The sequence below is a fragment of the Staurois parvus genome, unplaced genomic scaffold (assembly GCF_062004578.1).
Source record: "Staurois parvus isolate SC_StPar_1 unplaced genomic scaffold, SC_StPar_1.0 ptg000276l, whole genome shotgun sequence".
In the NCBI taxonomy this organism is placed as follows: domain Eukaryota; kingdom Metazoa; phylum Chordata; class Amphibia; order Anura; family Ranidae; genus Staurois; species Staurois parvus.
In genome coordinates, this window is record NW_028318072.1 from 1,194,866 (window position 1) to 1,215,731 (window position 20,866).

The 20,866-nt window shown below is 43.8% G+C and overlaps 1 protein-coding gene across 2 annotated transcripts in view; it reads right to left on the reverse strand.

Moving 5' to 3' along the window:
• Positions 1 to 17,263: 17,263 nt before the first annotated feature.
• The window catches only part of SH2D6 (SH2 domain containing 6), a 42,224-nt gene continuing 38,621 nt past the window's right edge, over positions 17,264 to 20,866 (reverse strand). For both annotated transcript variants that reach the window (XM_089681672.1, XM_089681671.1), the window contains one exon: positions 17,264 to 17,619. In XM_089681672.1, coding sequence (XP_089537798.1) covers positions 17,503 to 17,619 — 117 coding nt within the window. In that variant the 3' untranslated portion in view covers positions 17,264 to 17,502. The remainder of the gene's footprint in view (positions 17,620 to 20,866) is intronic.

Here is a 20,866-nt window from a genome sequence, read left to right on the forward strand (position 1 = left end):
ATTTGCCCCAGGCTATCTTTGCAAATAAGTGTACAAACAGCCAAACACACAATTAAGCGAGGTTCACAGCTATGCAGGTTGCGTTTGAGACGTTTTTGCATTGCATTTTGCGTTTTTGCACCTGCTTTTTTGCCACGTTTTGCTTTTTTTTTCTTGTTGCTAGGCGGATTTAAATGCAAAATGTATCAAAAATGCATAAAAATGTGGCAAAACACATAAAAAACACAGCAAAAACACACTACATGCTTTTCGGCAGCATTTCCATTGAAGTCTATAAAACAAAAAACAGCTTTTTGCGTTCAAAAAAATCCCTGACCCTTTCCAAAAAACGCACCCGGTGAAAACGCGAAGATGTGAACATGTCCCATAGGAAATCATGTTAAATGGACTATACTGTGATTCTGCAAAACACTGCGGAAAATGCTTAGGTGTGACATTAGGGTAACTCAAACAGTTCCACAACTCAATGACAAAGCAAGGAATGTCTATTTATTCCTTGAAGTGGTTGTAAACCCTTACAGATACATAGTGAAGTGACTGGCTTCAGGTTATTATTATTATTATTATTATTACTACGAGTTTATATAGCGCCAAAGGGTTTGCTCAGCGCTGTACAATAGGGGGGACAATACATGGCACAGTACAACAACAACAAACAACGTACGAGGGGTAAGAGGGCCCTACTCTTACGAGCTTACAATCTAGGAGGGAGGGGGTAAAGGTACAGTAGGAAGTGGCTGAGGGGGATGAAGTGGTGGGAGGAATGAGGGAGGATGGCCGTTAGGTGAGGGTGGGGTAGGCTTCCCTGAAGAGATGGGTTTTGAGGGAGCGCCTGAATGTGAATAGGGAAGGCGACAGTCTGATGGATTGGGGCAGTGAGTTCCAGAGGATGGGGGAGGACCTGGAGAAGTCCTGCAGTCGTGCATGGGAGGAGGAGACCAGGGAGCAGGATAGAAGGAGGTCCTGTGAGGAGCGAAGGGTACGGGTAGGGTGGTACTTGGTGATCAGGTTGGTGAGGTAGTCAGGGGCAGTGTTGTGAACGGCTTTGTAGGTCAGGGTTAGGAGTTTAAATTTGATGCGTTGGGCAATCGGGAGCCAGTGGAGGGAGAGGCAGAGGGGGGTGGCAGAGGTGGAGCGGGTGGTGAGGTGGATGAGTCTGGCAGCTGAGTTCAGGATGGTCTGGAGCGGGGAGAGCCTGCACTTGGGTAGGCCAGTGAGGAGGGAGTTGCAGTAGTCAAGGCGTGAGATGATGAGGGAGTGTACTAGAAGTTTGGTGGTGTCTGGGGTGAGGAAGGAGCGTATCTTGGCAATGTTGCGAAGATGGAGCCTGCATGTGTTTGTGAGTGATTTGACATGCGGTTGGAGGGAGAGGTTCGCGTCAAGAATGACGCCAAGGACTTTGGCTTGCGGGGCGGGAGTGATAGTGGAGTTGTTGGTGATGATGGATAGGATGAGGGGGGGGGTGTTGGCAGGGGGAAAGATGAGGAGCTCGGTTTTGGAGAGGTTATACAGAGAGATTAAACAAATCCTCCTACATACGTTGTACCTGTTTATCTGCAGCTGTCTTTCCCCTACAAGGTGCAGAATTTACACAGGATCTCTCAGCTCTGAAAAACGGGGCAGAGAGCTGAAGTTTCATTAATGAGGAAAGCGCTGAGAACTGATTGGAGTTCTTGTGTGCTTCACACAGCACACAAGAACAGGAACTCCCCTGTCACCATTTTTCTCTTGGTGTCAGGAAAACTTATCAGAAGAGACTCATGCTTATAGCGGACAAAAATATCACTTTGTGCTCTGGATTGAGACAAATACACACTATAGAGAAATATGCTTTGTTCATATTTCATGCCTGTGGTGCGAATTTCATCTACTGCTATGCCCAGTTCCCACAGAAATCGCATGCAATTTGCACCTCTCACAGCAGAAATCGCACTTTGAAGTCGCATCAGTGTGAACCGACACTTAAGCTCTGAGATCACTCCACCAGCTTCCATGAATTGTAAGACAGGTGGTTTATCTCTTCAGCACCTACTAAGGCTAGGTTCACACCTAAACGTTTTCTGCAGCATTTAGCGTTTTGCATAAACGCAGTAGTCCATTTAACATAATTTCCTATGAAACAGGTTCACATCTCTGCATTTTCACCCGGTACGTCTTTTGGAAAGCGTCAGGGATTTTTTTAATGCAAAAAGTTGCGTTTTTGGTTCTATAGACATCAATGGAAACGCTGCAGAAAAGCTTGTAGTGCGTTTTTGCTGCATTCTTGCTGTGTTTTAAATTTACCAAGCAACAAGAAAAAAAAAACGCAAAACGCAATGCAGAAACGGCTCAAACGCAACCTGCATAGATGTGAACCTCGCCTTAAGCTTGATCATCAGTTTTAGGTAGATTAACTTTTTATGTTAAAAGCACCTTTCAGTTCCCATTTTTGTTCATTAATAAAATTTTGATGACACAGGAATACCATTCTAGTCATTACAATCAATGACAATTGAATACATCCCGTGAACCCCCCTATACAATGATATTATTATTATTATTACTACAGCATTTTTAAAGCGCCAATAGTTCGCTCAGCGCTGTACATTACAAATTTCTGTGTTTCACTCTTTCTTTTGCCTCAGTAAGCACTCCGTTTATGAATCTGACTTTCTCTTGGCTTTGTCTGTGGTACATCCAACCAGCAATGAGGGGGTTACTGCCTGGTCTTCCCCCCCTCTTTTAATTCCGGCTTTATCCTTTCTCTATTCTCCCACAGAGCGTGAAGCTGATTCTTCCGCTAGTAACTGATGCAAGGATGATGAAACCGTGCATGATGCAAGAACCCTCATACATTTCCAGTACCAGCTCTCTATACATTGCTTCCACTACAGAGATAGATGGAGGCTGCGTGGACTGAATTACATTCCTTCAATGCTATGCAGTTTTACGACTATATTTCCTGGAGCAAGAAAATACTGTAACCATAAAAAAAAATGTAACAAAGAAAAATGTTCCTATTATAAATGTACTGTATAGTCCAAAGAGAAGCTTTAATAAACAGAGATAGAGTGTATGCATAAAAGTCTACAAAAGTAATTCCACCCATTTTAATAAAAAAAAATTGAATTTTTCTAGAATAAATATTTTCAGCATTCCGTTTTATTAGTTATTAATGTATACTATGATTGTAGTTTACTTGATCAATTTTATTTAAAATTTTTAACTGCTGTGTCTATTTTCATACTTGTATCTCCTTCTAGTAGGTGTCTACATGAAAGATAGTGCAATCAGCATCCGTGATGATACTTAGGGCCTATTCGCACCTTTTCTGTGTGATACGCCGCATTTTTTTACGTCTTGATGTGCATTGTGTTAAGGCATCCCAGTTGGGCAATTAATGAGCCACGATACAAAAATGATGTACATGTACTATTTTGGCAGTGTAGCACACCACAACGCATGACGCCTTCACATACGTGCACAGTAATGTGCCATAACAATGCTTTTTTTTTTTTTACTATATATAGGTCTATTGGATTTGCATTCAAATTGGATGGAATTACAGTGGAATATGGTATCAGTGGAATATCGATGATTTTTGCAGTGTGTGTACTGTACACTGGCCCCAAGAGGAATTGGGCCCACTGTGCATTCACTCAGTGCACACATTAGAGAACAGGATTGAATTCAGTTTGTGGCCGTAGTCATGTCTGCATATGATCGGAGAGGGTGCAAAGCCAACAATACGCTGATCGTCAACGATGGATTGAAGAAGTGCACCTCAACTCATGGAGGGTTTCAGCTTGCTGCATAGCCTGTGAAATATGGGGGCACAGGCCCTTCACAGTGGGCATAGCTGGGGGAACGATGTGGGGGACAGTCTGTATAGTCCTTTGTGTCTGCCTTCCCTGGATCTGTCTGCAGACATTCTCTCCCCTCCCTCCCTGAAGAGTGCGCACTATACACACAGGAGGTGGAGAAGGAGCTGGAGGGAGGGATCCCCACAGCTTCTTTTCCTGTTTCATTTAAAGCACAATGCACTGCTTCCCCGTCTGGGCTGCCATCTTCTCTCCACCGCTGCCTGTCTCTGCCTAGCAGAGCGTTACACTTTTATTGAGGATGCTGTGACTTTTCTGCCTTTGTCCATGAAGATTGTACAACAGCATCCAGTGAATAAAGGAAATATCACTGGGGATCTCAGCAGGCTCAGGAACAGCACCAATCTTAGCTGATACTTCACGCCAGATATTTTTTAAGATAACCTGTACTTTGTACATTACACACTTTTGAATCTTGCGCTCTGAATATTACATATTCCTGGCTCATGCACTCTGTACATTACATAGTTTTGACCCCTACACTCTGTATGTTACATACTTTTGACTCCTGCACTCTATACATTATATACTCCAGACACCTGCACTCTGTACTTGCATACTTCTGACCCCTGCACGCTGTACATTACAAAATCCTGACACTTATGCTGTATAAACATTACATACTGTTAACCCCTACACACTCTACATTACATACGTCTGACACCTACACTCTTTACATTACATACTCCTGTTATCTACACTCTGTACATTACATACTTCTAATCCATGTACTCTGTACACTACACACTCCTGACACCGGCTCCTATACACTACATATATCTGACCCTGTATTATTTACAATACATACACCTGCCAACCACATTATGTAAATGACATACTTCTGACCCCTGCACTCTGTACATTACACACTTCTGTCAATGGATATCTTTACACTACATACATCTGACCTCATCACTCTTTATATTACATACTCCTCACATCTGCACTCTGTAATTGCATACTTCTGACCCCTGCACTCTGTACTTTACAAAATCCTGACACCTATGCTGTATAAACATTACATACTTTTAACCCCTGCACACTCTACATTACATACGTCTGACCCATACACTCTTTACATTACATACTCCTGGCATCTTCCCTCTGTACATTATAACCTTCTGACCCCTGCACTCTGTATGCTACACACTTCTGCCCCTGGCTCCATGCACACTACATATGTCTGACCCCATCACTCTTTTTGTTACATACTCCTGACATCTACACTATAAATTACATACTTCTGACCCCTGCACTCTGTTCATTACATACTTCTGGCACTGGATCTCTTTACACTACATACGTCTGACCCCTCCACTCTTTATATTACATACTCCTTGTATCTGCACTCTGTACTTGCATACTTCTGACCCCTGCACTCTGTACTTTACAAAATCCTGACACCTATGCTGTATAAACATTACATATTTTTAACCCCTGCACACTCTACATTACATTCGTCTGACCCCTACACTCTTTACATTACATACTCCTGGCATCTGCCTTCTGCACATTATAACCTTCTGACCCCTGCACTCTGTATGCTACACACTTCTTCCCCTGGCTCCCTGCACACTACATATGGCTGACTCCATCACTCTTTACGTTACATACTCCTGACATCTACACTCTGTACATTACATACTTCTGACCCCTGCATTCTATACATCACACACTTCTGACCCCTTCACTCTGTATGTGACATTCTCCTGACCCCTGCCCTCTGTACATTACACACTTCTGACATTGAATCTCTCCATATTTCTGACCCCTGCACTTTACTTGTCTCTGATGCCTGTATGTCGGCTCACCCATAATTTACCACTGCCACACCCACAATTCACTGCAGCATGCTTAGTGTGCCGTCTCATATGAGAGACCAACATATATTCTTGCAGAATGGCCCACTGCATTCAGAAAACATCCCTGACACATATAGACCATATGGTAACATATTTTATGTTAATATACATTAAAAACACAGGTTTTAAATTACATACAACATAAAAGTGTAACGGGCCCTCGGGCTGCATTCACACCTCTATATATCATTTTAGTACACTGTGTGAAGTGTGCCCACTGACTGGAAAAAAAACTGAGCCATGTATGGATAGCTTTAATGAATTGTCCCATTAAAAGAGAAGCATGGCCAATGCTCTTTTGCTCTTTTGGCCATACTTCTCATGTGGGTCACATGAGTGCACTTACTTGTGCTCTCTTGTGACCCAGAAAAAGCAATGCAGAGCTGCTCCAAACTCTGGATGTGTCCCGACAATAATGTCAGGATTCACCCAGATGCGTTACAGGCAACTAGCTCTGCCTCTCAGCATGCTGTTGAGAGCCTGAGCCAGGCACTTCTAGTGAGTGCTGGAGGGGCAGAGCATAGAGCAGTGACTGACAGTCACTGCTCTCTGTTCAAAGCGGACCCTAGAACTGAGCAATCAGCAGTCATTGATCACTCAGTTCTCTGGCATAGATCCAGCAAGGGACAGCTGTAGCCAGGGCTGCTGTTAGAAGCAATGGGGCCCCATAAAGCAAAGATCACAGGGCCTCCCCAACAAAAAAACACAGTTTCCTAGGCTTCAGTTATGAATGAACACAGTGAGTGATCGGTACCAATCACTCATTGTGTTTATTCAGGAAAGGAAGGGCCAGGTAAATGTGACTTTTATTGGATCCTTCCCCCACACTCCATCCTGAAGGATCTTATTGTGTGCTTGCAGCTGCCAGTGGGGAGGAGAGATGGGAAACCACTTCTGGGGTGGGGGCACAAAAAGGGGGCCTGGGCAGCAGGGGGGAATGTATGGTGCATGGGCTGGTGGGCAATTATTGGAACAAATTCCCTGTATGGCTCTCCCTGCAGCAGCTAAAAGCCAGCAGGCGGTGGAGGAGAAGAAGCCAGCTTTCAGCTGCTGCAGAGAGAGCTATACAGGGGATTGGTTCCAGTAATTGCCCCTTGCTGTGCTCACATCAAATACAACCAGCTGTCTGGGCCCCCCCTGCTGGCCTGGGTCCCATACAGAAGGAGTGGTGTTACCCCTTTATCCACGGCCCTGGCTGTAGCATCAGACTGATGCTGCAGCAGGTAGGTGACTATGTAAGTTTATTTTTTTATATTTCCAAACTTCTCCTCTAATGTTCTCCTTGCATGTCCCTTAGCCTAGGAACCAATGTCCTCTTTTTTTGTCCCCACAACTCTAATTGGTCTGGGATCTGTAGTTCCTCTGCTCAGCCCACAAAGCAAGTTTAGTCTGTATAGAACTACCTCTCTCACAATTCTCATTTCCTCCCAGCATTCATAGCAGTTTAATCAGCCCACATCCTCTTCCTCTGTGTATATTTTTTTATATTTTCACACTTCTCCTTTATTGAATAGCTTTGCTTGTGTGTGATAGCAATATCTAAAACCTTAGGCAACTTTCACTCAAATGTTCGGATTGGATGTCTGTGGGTGTAAACAGACACATGTCCGTTTACACCTGCCGCTCCATTGAAGAGAATAGAGGTTCCGACTGGGTCCGCCTCAGAAATGGGCAGACAGACCTGATTGGAACCTCTATTCCTTTGGGGAGCGGGTACCCGAAATTGACAGGTACCCGCTAGGCGATCGGAAGTGGAAGTTGACCTCCTACCCTTCCTCCCCTTAGTCTTGTGGGACACGTGACAGGTCTCAGAAGACTACAGGGCCATTCAGGAAACGCAGCGCTACTCGCGCATGTGCAGTGGGCACCCGGCTGTGAAGCTTCAAGCTGTCACAGCCGGGTGCCCACACTGAAGATGCCGCCGCCTGGCACACCAGACAGCTGATGAAACGGGCTGCAGAGAGGACACCGCAGGAACATGGGACAGGTAAGTGGCTGTTTTTTAAAAGTCAGCAGCAACAGTTTTTGTAGCTGCTGACTTTTATATTTTCACAGTGCCACTGGAACTCCACTTTAACCTCCTTAGCGGTATTCCCGAGTGTAGCTCGGGGTAAAATTTCAATACCAAGAGCGGTAACCCCGAGCTACACTCAGGCTTACCCTGCGGCGTTGCTCAGGGGGTCCCTGCAGCACTTACCTTGTCCTTTGCTCATGCGATGTGTCCCCTGCAGCGTCCCCGGCCATCTCCTCCGGCTGATGCCGGCATCTGGCTTCTGTGTTCCGGTCCCTGTGACGTCGGGACATACAGGCACCGGAACCGGCGGGAAATTTGAAATTTTTAAAAAATGTCATTTTTGCTGTCATTGCTGTTTCAATGCATTTCACATATATTTTGTCCCTACTGCTTTGTCCTGTGCCCTGCCTGCATTTTGACTGTTCTTTCTGCCTGGAAACTTAGAAAAGTCCATGGTGTCCAAAAAGCGTCCCTTTACGTCAAAAGCGGTTTTAGACCAGCTAGAGAACAGCGATAGTAAATCAGAACCACTTGCAGAATTGATGATAATGATTTGTGGTGAAATTCGTCATCAGACACTGACTTTGCTCAGCGATGTGCGAATTTGCCTCTGTATTTCAAATTTCAGTGTTTTTGGTTTGATTATATTATTGAATCAAATGTATTATTATTATATTATTATTTTTATGATTATTTATTAAATTATAATTTATGATTTTGTGTTTCAAGTTTTATCATATCCGGGATGTTTACTAGACTCTTGTTCGTACAGATTTCAGTGAGTTATTCCTAAAAATTACAGCCTACAATAAAAAACGACATATTTCCATGCAAAAAAATGGTACCGCTTTCAGCACAAAAAATCGGAAAGAATCATACCGCCAGGGAGGTTAATCAAATGCAACTTCAGACTCCTGTGGATCCCTTATGTGACTGTAACATAAATTGATTGCATCACGTGTTAATCTTTAGGCGTGTTTGAAGTGAGGTTTACCAGTTGACATCTTAAATGTGAAGTAATTTTAATTAGCCAAATGGATTTAACCTACAATAATCCTCAGTAAGGTTAAACCATACAAAACAATAATCTGGATCAGGACACCTGTGTGAATTTCCAAGTGTCCATTTCTAGAGGTAACATGGAGAACAAAGACATAGGACAACACTTATGGCACACATTGAGCTTCTCATTCCCCGTATTTATTTGTGTTTATTTTATTTTCAGTTAATATCACAGAAATCAGTTTAGAAAAAAATCAGTATGGAATCAGTGGCTCTTCATCAGCACACCAGCCATCCAATATTTCAAAATAAAAATTCATCCCATAATAACTACTCTGCCATTTCAAAACTTCTAGATTAAACAGAAACTTTGCCTGTGCAAATCAAAGTAACAAGTTCACTTAATTTACCCTGGATTTACAGAATTTACCCAGCAGAAAACACCCATCTCACCCTCCCTTCCCTGCTAACATATTATTAGATCATGAAATGGAGAGAAACAAGTGGTACTTCCATGTATGGAAGAGCATGTGACTCACTCCCATTCCTCCCACATGATGGTGATTGAGACATCGCTGTCACATTGGGGGGCTATTCTGTATACACTCTGTGTATGCATATTCTTACCTTCCATTCATTCCCCCACCACTTCATTCACCTGCTGAAAGGACAGGGAATTTTCCCAGTGTATAGAGGGATGAGGAATCTCTCACTTCCCTGATATGGCAGCACTTGACCAATGACCAAGCACCAGTGCCCATCAGTGAGAATAATATGAATGAGTCATGTGGCCTACATACAGAGCTGCTGTTAGAAATCACGGAGCCCCTTTACTGCCAAACTGACAGGGCCCCCCAAACCACAGGACCCCATACAGCCAATCTAACATGGCCCCCCATCCCCAACAAAAAAACACAGTTTACTATTCTTCAGTTATGAATGAACACAGTGAGCGATCAGTATCAATCACTCCTTGTGTTCAAGGAAGGGGCTTGTAAATTACTGGAACTGATCCCCTGTATGTCTCTATCTTCAGCAGCTGAAAGCCAGTGGGAGGGAGGAGAAGTAGCCTGTTTTTAGCTGCTGCAGAGAGAGCCATACAGGGGATTGGTTCTAGTAATTGCCCCCCCACCGTGCCACTTTTACCCAGCTGCCTGGGCCCCCCTGCTGGCCTGGGCCCTGTACAGCAGGACTGGTGGTGCCCCCTTATCCACGGCCCTGCCTCCATACCAAGGGAGAAGAGAGGAGTTGGTTGTCCTCCAAACTCATCTCTACCTGAACTCATAGCTTGTACTCCATTTTTACTCCAATGAGCTGTGGCCTGGGTCATTCCTGTCCTGCAATCTGCCTCTTTGGTTATGTAAGCTGCAGTGCGGGAATGACCCAGACCACAGCTCATCGGAGTACATAAAGAGTGTGAGTTCAGAGTTTGGAAAGAGATGGGTTCAGAGGATGCCCAAGCTCATCACTACTAGGGTACATCCAGTAAAATGAGCAATACCCACGTATACATGATAAGAAAATCGTACAAAAAATTTTGCGGAACCACTGATCAAATGATTTTCTCTTCGTTGATGAGCAGGATGTTTTAACTGATAACGATATTGTGAACGAAAAATTCCAGTTGAACAACAGTGAAAAAGTTTGTCGTTGCGCATACGAATGACCGATTTTCCATGCGGGGGTATGACGATCGTACAAAAAAAAATCTATCAAGCGCTATCACGTATGAGCGGAAACAGATGACTCAGATGTTTATGTCCAAGGAATCTTCCTAAACACGAACGAAAAATCCAAATGTTAAAAGTAGATTGGCCTAATGAGATAATGAAACCAGAATTTTGCATATTATATTTTTATGTATCACTATTTATGTATATAGATAATGTAATAAACTATATTATACTCATTGCTGTTAGTTGTTGTGTATATCACTCGGTCTGGGCGGCAGGGCTACAAGGTCACACGAACACTGCATCACTTCCACTTGTACTTAAGACGTCAACACTACGTATTTCCCGATGAATGATTTTTTAGATTGGTTAATGTGGGCCACGATTTCGAACAATGAACGAACGCCTCTAGGTCTTAAGATGACCAATCGGTCTATTTTCTAATCGTGTATTCCAACCTTACGTCTTGATGGGAAGGGAGGAGGTTCAAGGTAATGATACTCGTCTGATTGGTGAATATAGGTAAAATAAATGACAATTCTGCTTACTCAGTCAGCTTTCTTTCCCTGTCCTGCTGATTGGACAATGAAAGTGCAGCGGCACATTGATGAAATCATCTCTGTTACTCCCCTAATGTAGGTATATTCAGTGTCAGCTACAAAGACATGACCACAAAGTGCTTCCCTTCCCTCTCCAATCTGAGCACCTCTGTGATGGAGATTACAGGAGCTCATATCAAGACAGATTCTGGTAGTAATGCTAGGTACATGTAAAATACATACAGTGGTATTAAACCTAAAAACAATAATGCATTACAAAATAAAGCAATGTGCAGCGCTAAAATGTTATGTTAGGACACGTAGACATCTTTATGTAAAAAATACAATAGAATAAAACAATATAATAAAACGATATCAAGGTGCAAGTAAAAACGTCACCTAATGGTGACTATAGGTGATTGGGCACTAGACCAAATACAGTCTATAGCGTGAGTAGAAAAGATCCCAAAAGATCTTCAAAAATCCAATGGCTGGATCCGTGGATAAGGTGATGGATGTATAAAGATTGCGCACTCACCAGATACGCAATCTCAATGCGCATTTAACCCCCTATGACTACGTGCCCTCACACGAAATGCGTCAGTGAGCCCCACGAGGGCCCCAGCGGCCATTTGCATATGCATGAGTCAGTATTTTTCTTGCTCCTACCTGTACCTTTTTTTGAATAAACACTCCTTGCCATAAGGATATCACACTATCTGGCCTCCTTTTGTTCTTTGAGCTCTGGTGGGAGCCATTTACATCTGCAGAGTGGCTATTTCAAAACGTGGCAGCACTATCAAGCAGTGAGGGGCATTTGACCAGATCTGACCAGACCCACATAAGGATCCTTGATGTCCTGAGATTATCTACTTTAAATGCGCATTGAGATTGCATATCTGGTGAGTGCGCAATCTTTATACATCCATCACCTCATCCACGGATCCAGCCATTGGATTTTTGAAGATCTTTTGGGATCTTTTCTACTCACCCTATAGACAGTATTTGGTCTAGTGCCCAATCACCTATAGTCACCATTAGGTGACGTTTTTACTTGCACCTTGATATCGTTTTATTATATTGTTTTATTCTATTGTATTTTTTACATAAAGATGTCTATATGTCCTAACATAACATTTTAGCGCTGCACCTTGCTTTATTTTGATTATTCTGGAGGTTTATATGGTGCCTTTTTGGTGTTCAGCTGCGGTTTTTCCTTTCAACTTATTCATTATTTTACCTTAGCGCTCACTTACCCTGTGATTTACAATAATGCATTACAGTGCAGCTTACCAGTCTTCAAATGTGATGGCTGCATTAATGTTTTTTTTTTCTCTATTTTCACCTGCTGATCCGGCCAATTACATACTTCCTATCTTAGGCTGGCCATACACTATACAATTTTCCGTCCAATTTCTGCCCAATTTTCTTTAGATTTACCTTCAACTGTGTAGTGCAAAGGCCCGCCTAATTGGATACAATTGAAAGCGTTCTTTAGGTTTGACCTCATATTATATGTTTTTTGGTAAATCTAAAGCAATTTTCTAAAGAAAATTGTATAGTGTATGGCCAGCCTTATGGTGTCCTCCTTCTGGATGGAGGAGCAATGGAGACACCTTTGGACAGCAGCACTGTCAGTCTGTGTATTGTATTGTATTGTATTATGTGTATTGACTAACAAATTAAAGCTGAACGCCAGTTACACACTTTCTGGTTCAATAATGTTTATTAGCTTTTTAACATAAAACTACGTGAGCACCAAATACACATTCTAAGCAGTTGTAGCAACAGTTTTTTTCCTTTTGAGTTAAAGGTTTTACATAGGTCATTTCCAGGGGCGGACTGACAACTCATGGGGCCCCTGGGCAATAGGGGATCATGGGGCCCCTGTGTCCTTGCCCAAACTCAAAAAAGCCTATGAAAAAGGTACCAGGGGCATTTCATGGGGCCCCCTACTGACCCCGAGCCCTCGGGCAGTGCCCGAGTTTCCAAATGGAAAAAGAAATGCTAATAACCACTAAAAAACGCAAATGCAGAAAAACGCAGGAAAACGTCACTAAACGCTAATGCAAAACCTCTAAAAAAAGCTGAAAAACTCACGTTTTTAATATGAGTTTACACCGCTAACGTTAGCAGCGTTATCAAAATGTCAAGTGTGCATGAGAGCTCATAAACGCTGGATAGTCACTTTTTTTTTAGTGGTTTTCAGGTTTTATCAACGTTTTTTCAGCTTTTGTCAGCATTTTTACAGCTAGAAAATGCTCTTACCAAAAAACGCTGATTACAGCCTATGTGTGCATGAACACATAGGATAACATGCTGGGGGGTTTACGGGCTGGAGAAAAAAGCCAAAAACTGTCGCTGTAAAAACATCCAGTATGCATGAGGACTTAGCGTTTAGGAGCAGAAAAAAAATTGTTTTTGAAGAGGTTTTGGAAGCATTTTGCCAGCAGAAAAACGCTGAACGCTCCTAAACGCTACTAATACGATACTAACAGCTACTTTCTATCTTTTTTTTTTTTGTTTTCCCTACATGTACTGTAAAAATGCTAATAAAACTCTAATGCTCCTAAACGCTACTGAAACGCTACTAAAATGCTATTTAAAAATGCTATTACCTGCTTTTTTGTAGCTTAAAAAAAACGATAGTGTGCTTGGAATCGGGTGGTCAGTAAAAATGCAGATCAGCTGTTTTTACCGCCCGTGTGAAAAGGCCCTTACTCTTACATAACATTCAAAGATTGCAGTTCTTTATACTTCATGCCGCTGACTCTTCAATTAATGGAAATCAGTGCACTTGTGAAGCCCACCCAGAGATTTCTCCCTTCTTCATCCCATAGATCACATCAGGGGATAAAACTTGTTGCAATTTGGTATAAAATTTAAAGCACAAAGTTAATTCTGTCTTCCGAAATATACTGGCAAAAAAAGGCAACAATCCATGAAGTTTACATTAAGATCATCTTCAATTTGTTAATTAACAATTAGTTAAAGTGCGTAGATTATAGTTTGTTGAACCTGCTCTAGACTTAACCCCATGTTTAATTACAATGCGTTTATTCAATAAACTATCCACTTTCTAATCACTTTTACAGACTTCTTTGCTTATTAAAACCTACAGGCTGCAGCCATATGAGAGCGTAACGCCACCATCTGGAGAGTGATAGAATTGCACACAGCAATTGAAGGAAATTTTTGCCATCTGCAGTTCATTCATATACTGTAATTAATACTCAGTCTATTTTAAAACCAGTATCTTTCATATCTCTGTTTATTAAACAAATTGTCCTTGGCCCACCATATATGAGGCAGGGGTCAGCCACCAAAACAGGAAGACATGATCATTTACAGCTTTCCATAATTTTCTCTGATGGTAACATTGGTGCACAGAGGTTATTTAACAGAAATCTGTAGAGGCGACTGACCTCTAAGAATACTAAATGCTTGGCTGTCTCTGGCTTTAATACTATCTAAGTAATTGACCTGGATTAAATGATAAGTTCACCTTTTAATAAAAAATAATAAATGCACATTTTTCTTGCAGGTAAAACCATTTTTTGTTTATGGAGCATCTAGCATTGCACCAGCAATCAGCAGATCACTGGTGCCATGCAGGTCTCCCCCTGACTTGTCATTATATCTGCTTTCCAATACACCCCGTACGAGTGAGCAGATACTACTAGCAGGAAGGCTCATTGAACTACCATGGTGCTGTGGAGCGCCATGGTAGTTCATTGAAAACTACAAGCCGACAGCCACAAAAGCTGCCAGGACTTGTAGTTTTCCCATTCACAGAATGCTGTGAATGAATGATGCAACCAGGCGGGTGGAGCCCCACGCGGCCACGATTTTTAAAATTGTGACAGCTAGAGAGGGGGGAGAAGTTTCCCCTGCTAGCTGTCACAGCGGGCATCAGAGGGGTGCGGGGGCCAGTCAGATTGTAATGTCTTACTTGTTACACCCTGAATATGGGTGTGACATGTTACGAAAGGTGAACTTATCCTTTAAGCATACAAACTGGAAAGTCAGGAGAAGTAACTGTCTCACTTATGTAGATGTGGTTATCCTCCTAGATTGTAAGCTCTAACGAGCAAGGCCCTCTGATCCCTCCTGTATTCATTTGTATTGTAATTGTACTGTCTGCCCTCATATTGTAAAGTGCTGCATTAACTGATGGCGCTATATAAATCCTGTATAATAATAATTCTTACCCAGGACATTGCCCAGATTTAACCCCAGCTACTGAAACCATGAGTAATAGAGGACATGTCTGTAAAGACTGGTTCACATCACAATACATTGCACCAATAGTTCCCAAATTTGACAAAATTAACAGAAATGTTAGGTCTCATGCACACAGGATGTTCTACATGCCGCTCTTAGCGCTAGGTGTGTTCATTCATTCCAATGGCTAGAATAAATAAATAATCAAACATTAATGAATCTATGATATCTTAAAAACCAAATATTACCAAGAATAAGTGATAATAATGTGAAAAGAATTAATTAAAACAAGTCCATTCACCAATATAAATAATATTAAAAAAAACCTATATCATTACAAAAAATCAAGGTGTGAAATTTGGGGGTTCCACCACCACTGTGATGTTGCAAATATATTATATGTATCTAAAATTCACAACTTCCAATCCCGTCTCTTGTCATAAAGGGGGGGGGGGGGGAGCGCACCACTGTGATAATGCTAATATTATATATATATATATATATATATATATAAAGTTCACAAATTCCTATCCAACATCTTGCCAATGTGCATGCAATAAGACTGAGTTATCTTCAGTGATTGCCACAACCATTCACTCTCTGCTCACACCTTAGTTTTTTTTACCTAAAGTGCAGGTCACCATGCACTTTCCCCTATAAGGGGTCTTAAAGCGGAGCTCCACCAAAAGGGGAAGTTCCACTTTAAGGACTGATCCCCCGCTCCCCATTAAGGATGGGCACCTTTGGGGGGCAGGGTGGGGGAGCGGTAACCCGAATTTGACAGGTACCCGGCTTCCGGTCCAATCATCTAGGCGATCAGAAGCAGAAGGTGTCCTCCCTCCCTCCCTGTAGTGACACGTGACAGATCTCAGAAGACTACAGGACCATTCATGAAGCGCAGCGCTACTCGCGCAAGCGCAGAGGGTACCCGGCTGTGAAGCTGCAAGCTGTCACAGCCGGGTGCCCACACTGAAGATGCCGGCCTCCTGGAATACAGGACAGCTGGTGAAACGAACTGCGGGGGACACACCGTGGGATCATGGGACAGGTAAGCGCCTGCTTTTTAACAGTCAGCAGCTACAGTTTTTATAGCTGCTGACTTTTATTTTTTGACAGGGTGAGTGGAACTCCGCTTTAATATTTAATCCTGGTTTTCACATCCTTCCTTCAACTCCTTCTTGCAGATTTGGCAATCTGATTAAATCACCCAGGTAATCTCTACACCATAGATCTCATTAAAATGGAAAAGAAACTGCATATAGTGTTGTACTGCTTTGTAAAACACCATAAACTATTTATTAAAACTAATTAAAATACACTCACCAAGTTAGTGCACTAATAGCCAATAGTGCATCACCTTAAAAATGAATCTTTACATAATTAGGTAATGTCCCCTTAAAGTGTTACTAAACCCACAACAGTAAAATCAGTCTGTATATGCAGTAAAGCATGCTTGTTATGCTCACTGTGGAACCTAAGGAGTTCATTCTCTGCATTGTGTAAAAATCCCATTGAATCCTCACTGCTGCGATCCTCCCCTTCTTCCAGTGTCCCCCTCCTATCTCCTGATAAGACATATCATGTGGAGACACTCTGCACATGCTCAGTTTGATGTGTATTGCTAGAGAGGCTTTTTTTTATCTTTGGAGAGTACATGTGATCAGCACAGGGCCAATCAGCACTGTCCTGACAGGGGTCCGGGGTTCTGCATCCTCCTAGAGCAGAGGGAAAACTCTTCCTACAAGCTTAAACCAGTGCTCTGCTGTACACTGATAGACGTCATAAAACTACTCTAACTGCTGATGAGAAAATATATGGAGCAGTTGATATTTACTAAAATAATTGCACTTCCATGTTCTCTGTATTGTGGGAGACTGGATACAGTGAATGCAGGGTGCTGGGTTTAGTAACACTTTAAGAGCATCACCAATCCCTTGTATCCATGCAGCTCTTTCCCAGCAGCATGATGGCGTCACTAAGCTCTGCCCATAATAAATTGATATTCTCAGAGTATTGAAGCAAGAGGATTGGCATGGCAGGCCAGACCAGGCAAACTAGCATTTATAGAGTAAGAAATCAACCACTATGGTTCTCTCAGGAAAGAACAAAAAATGTTTAATCTGATACTGAAAAACAAAAGTAAGTGGATTAGACCATTTAAAAAAATAAGTAGGAAGTTTCGATTTGCTGGCTATAGAAACATTCATATCATTGGTGGGGTTGTAGACTAGCTGTAGATCGGTGAGCACTAACTGCTGTGATAATAGTGAACTACGAGTAATACATAGGGGAATCCAGATGGAACACCAGAAAAGGTACAGAGACATCTCATAAGAGAGCAGGGAACAGCAAGGCGGTGGACTCTCTTTCTGAAGTCTGACGATTCACCAGGTAGAGTTGTTCATGCTGATAATGCTCAATCAGGTGCACAATACTGGGAAACACCTAAGGAAAACAAAGAGGCATGGACATTAATGGAGGAATAAAACACATCAGAAGAAAAAGGGGGCATCTGAGGGTGTATAATGTACTGTAGCTCGGAGAATAAACTGAAATTTGAATTATTTGTACTTTAATCTGAAAAATGACTGCTATGGAAACCACAACCAACTTTCTTGCCCTTTAGCCCATGTGTTAAAAACATATTATCAGTGTTTAATTTCCGTGGAAATAGCTGCAAAAATAGATGTGTTTTAGTTGGCTACAAAACTAGTGAAATACTTGTGTTCGGAGGATGAATGCCGATAAGGAAATGGCAGCAAAAGGAAACAGCTAACAGAAAAAAATCGACACACTTCCGACCATGTGCATAGCTGAGTATTACATTAGATTTGTGTTTCAAACATCAGGTCTCAGCAACCATCAGGGTCCATGCACACTGGCCTAAAAAAACGCCAGTGCTCTTGGCAGAAACAAACGCTCATTTTGCGCGGTTTTTTGCTCTAGCATTCAGGAGCATTTAGCAGCATTTAGGAGAGTTTAACGATTTTTTATTCTGCTCTCAAAAAATGCAAAACAGGTTTTTTTCTGTCTCTAAATTCTGAGCTTAACCTTTTAAGGCAGGGGTGTCAAACTGGTGGTCCTCCAGCTGTCACAAAACTACAAGTCCCATCATGCTTCTGTCTTTGGAAGTCATGCTTGTAACTGTCAATCTTGCAATTCCTCATGGGACTAGTAGTTTGGCAACAGCTGGAGGGCCACCAGTTTGACACCTGTGCTTTAAGGGGTTTGTGATTCTGGGCAGGGTTTAAGGGCATGTGACTGCCATCACACGATCGGAAAGCTCCTGACCACAAGTAGCGATCAGGACCTTTCCATGAGGCGCTGATAAATGTACCATGGATATACAAATATGCAGTCCCTAGAGATGAGCGAATTATTCAAAAATTCGGTTCGGCTGATTCGCCGAATTTGCCGATTAAATTCGCTTCGTGCCGAATATATTCGCTGCGAATTTAACTTATAAAAAGGGTGTTTCTAGGCTTCAGAGAGCCTTTATATTAGTGCAGAACACTGTACCTTTAATTTAAATGCCCTTGGAGTCTGCTGGGGAAGAGAAATAATACTGTCAGTCAGTATGACATGCAGATGAGTGCCGTCGATCTTAGAATCACCGCACACTTCACTCATTTGGGCAGTCATGGGGCCAAAACCAGAGTGTGGAGCCACAGTGTGGCGGTGGAGGCAGCAGCAATGGGAGGCCATACAGCACCCTATGACAAAATGGAACCCACCAGCAGTGTGAGGAGACCTAAAAGTGGCACATGGCAGAGTGTGGCGATGGAGACAGCAGCAATGGGAGGCCGTACAGGGACCCATGACACACTCTGGACCTGGCAGCAGCATGAGGAGGCGGTACAGGGGCCCATGACAGATTACGGGCCTGGCAGCAGCAGGAGGAGTCGGTACGGGGGTCCATGGCAGATTACGGGCCTGGCAGCAGCATGAGGAGGCGGTACAGGGGCCCATGGCAGAGTGGCGGAGCGTAAGCAGCTAAAATTGAAGGCCATACAGAGGCCTATGTTAAAAAGTCCCCCCAGCAGCAGCGTGGGGAGACGACTATCAAGAGTCCAATGGCAGAGTGGCGGAGCAGAAGCAGCTTCAATTGAAGGCCATACACAGGCCTCGGTTAAAAAGCGGAAGCCGTCAGCAGCGTGAGCAGACGACAGAGGCACATGGCGCAGGGTGGCGGTGGAGGCAGCAGCAATGGAAGGCCATACAGCACCCTATCACAAAATGGAACCCACCAACAGTGTAAGGAGACCTGAAAGTGGCACATGGCGCAGGGTGGCGGTGGAGGCAGCAGTATTCGGAAGACATACACAGGACTAGTTTAAAAAGCGGAAGCCGTCAGCAGCGTGAGCAGACGACAGAGGCACATGGCGCAGGGTGGCGGTGGAGGCAGCAGTATTCGGAAGCCATACACAGGCCTAGGTTAAAAAGCGGAAGCCGTCAGCAGCGTGAGCAGACGACAGAGACACATGGCGCAGGGTGGCGGTGGATGCAGCAGTATTCGGAAGCCAAACACAGGCCTCGGTTAAAAAGCGGAAGCCGTCAGCAGCGTGAGCAGACGACAGAGGCACATGGCGCAGGGTGGCGGTGGAGGCAGCAGCAATGGAAGGCCATACAGCACCCTATCACAAAATGGAACCCACCAACAGTGTAAGGAGACCTGAAAGTGGCACATGGCGCAGGGTGGCGGTGGAGGCAGCAGTATTCGGAAGACATACACAGGACTAGTTTAAAAAGCGGAAGCCGTCAGCAGCGTGAGCAGACGACAGAGGCACATGGCGCAGGGTGGCGGTGGAGGCAGCAGTATTCGGAAGCCATACACAGGCCTAGGTTAAAAAGCGGAAGCCGTCAGCAGCGTGAGCAGACGACAGGCACATGGCGCAGGGTGGCGGTGGAGGCAGCAGTATTCGGAAGCCATACACAGGCCTAGGTTTAAAACTGGAACCCAGCAGCGTGAGCAGACGACAAAGACGCACATGGCAGAGGATGGATCTGACAGCAGTATGAGAAGGCGGTACAGGGGCCCGTGGCACAGTGTGGTGATGGGGGCTACAGCAACTGGATGCCAGAAAGTGGCCGATAGGGCTATATACTGCATGATTTCATAGGTGGTTTTTATAGTACTTTATTTTGGCCTCCCTCTCAGCAGGTGTGAAAAAGGCCACCATTTTTGAACGGTAGCGAGGGTCCAACAAGGTGGACAGCCAAAAGTCATCCCTCTGTCTGATGGTTATTATTCGGCTGTCGCTACGCAAGCAACCGAGCATGCTATGGGCCATTTGTGCCAAGGAATGCGAGGGACTCCCTGCCTCCATCTCCACAGCATACTGCCACGGTGCGTCTGGGTCCTCTGTCTCCTCCTCCTCCTCTACCAGATGCTCCTGCTCCTCCACTCCTTTCCGCTGAGTGGAAAAACCACCCATTTCACTCAATAATTCCTGAGCACCAATGTCCTCCTCTACCTCCTCCTCTTCTTCCTGTCCTGCCCCCACAGGGGTCATGTGGCGTTGAGATCTGTGCGCCACGTCTACCGCACCCTGACCAGCCATTGTTAACAGCATTTGTTCCAGGACGTGCAACAGAGGAATGACGTCGTTCATCTCATAGTCCTGCCGACTCACGAATAGCGTGGCCTCCTCAAAGGGCCTGAGCAAGCGGCAGGTGTCACGCATGAGCTGCC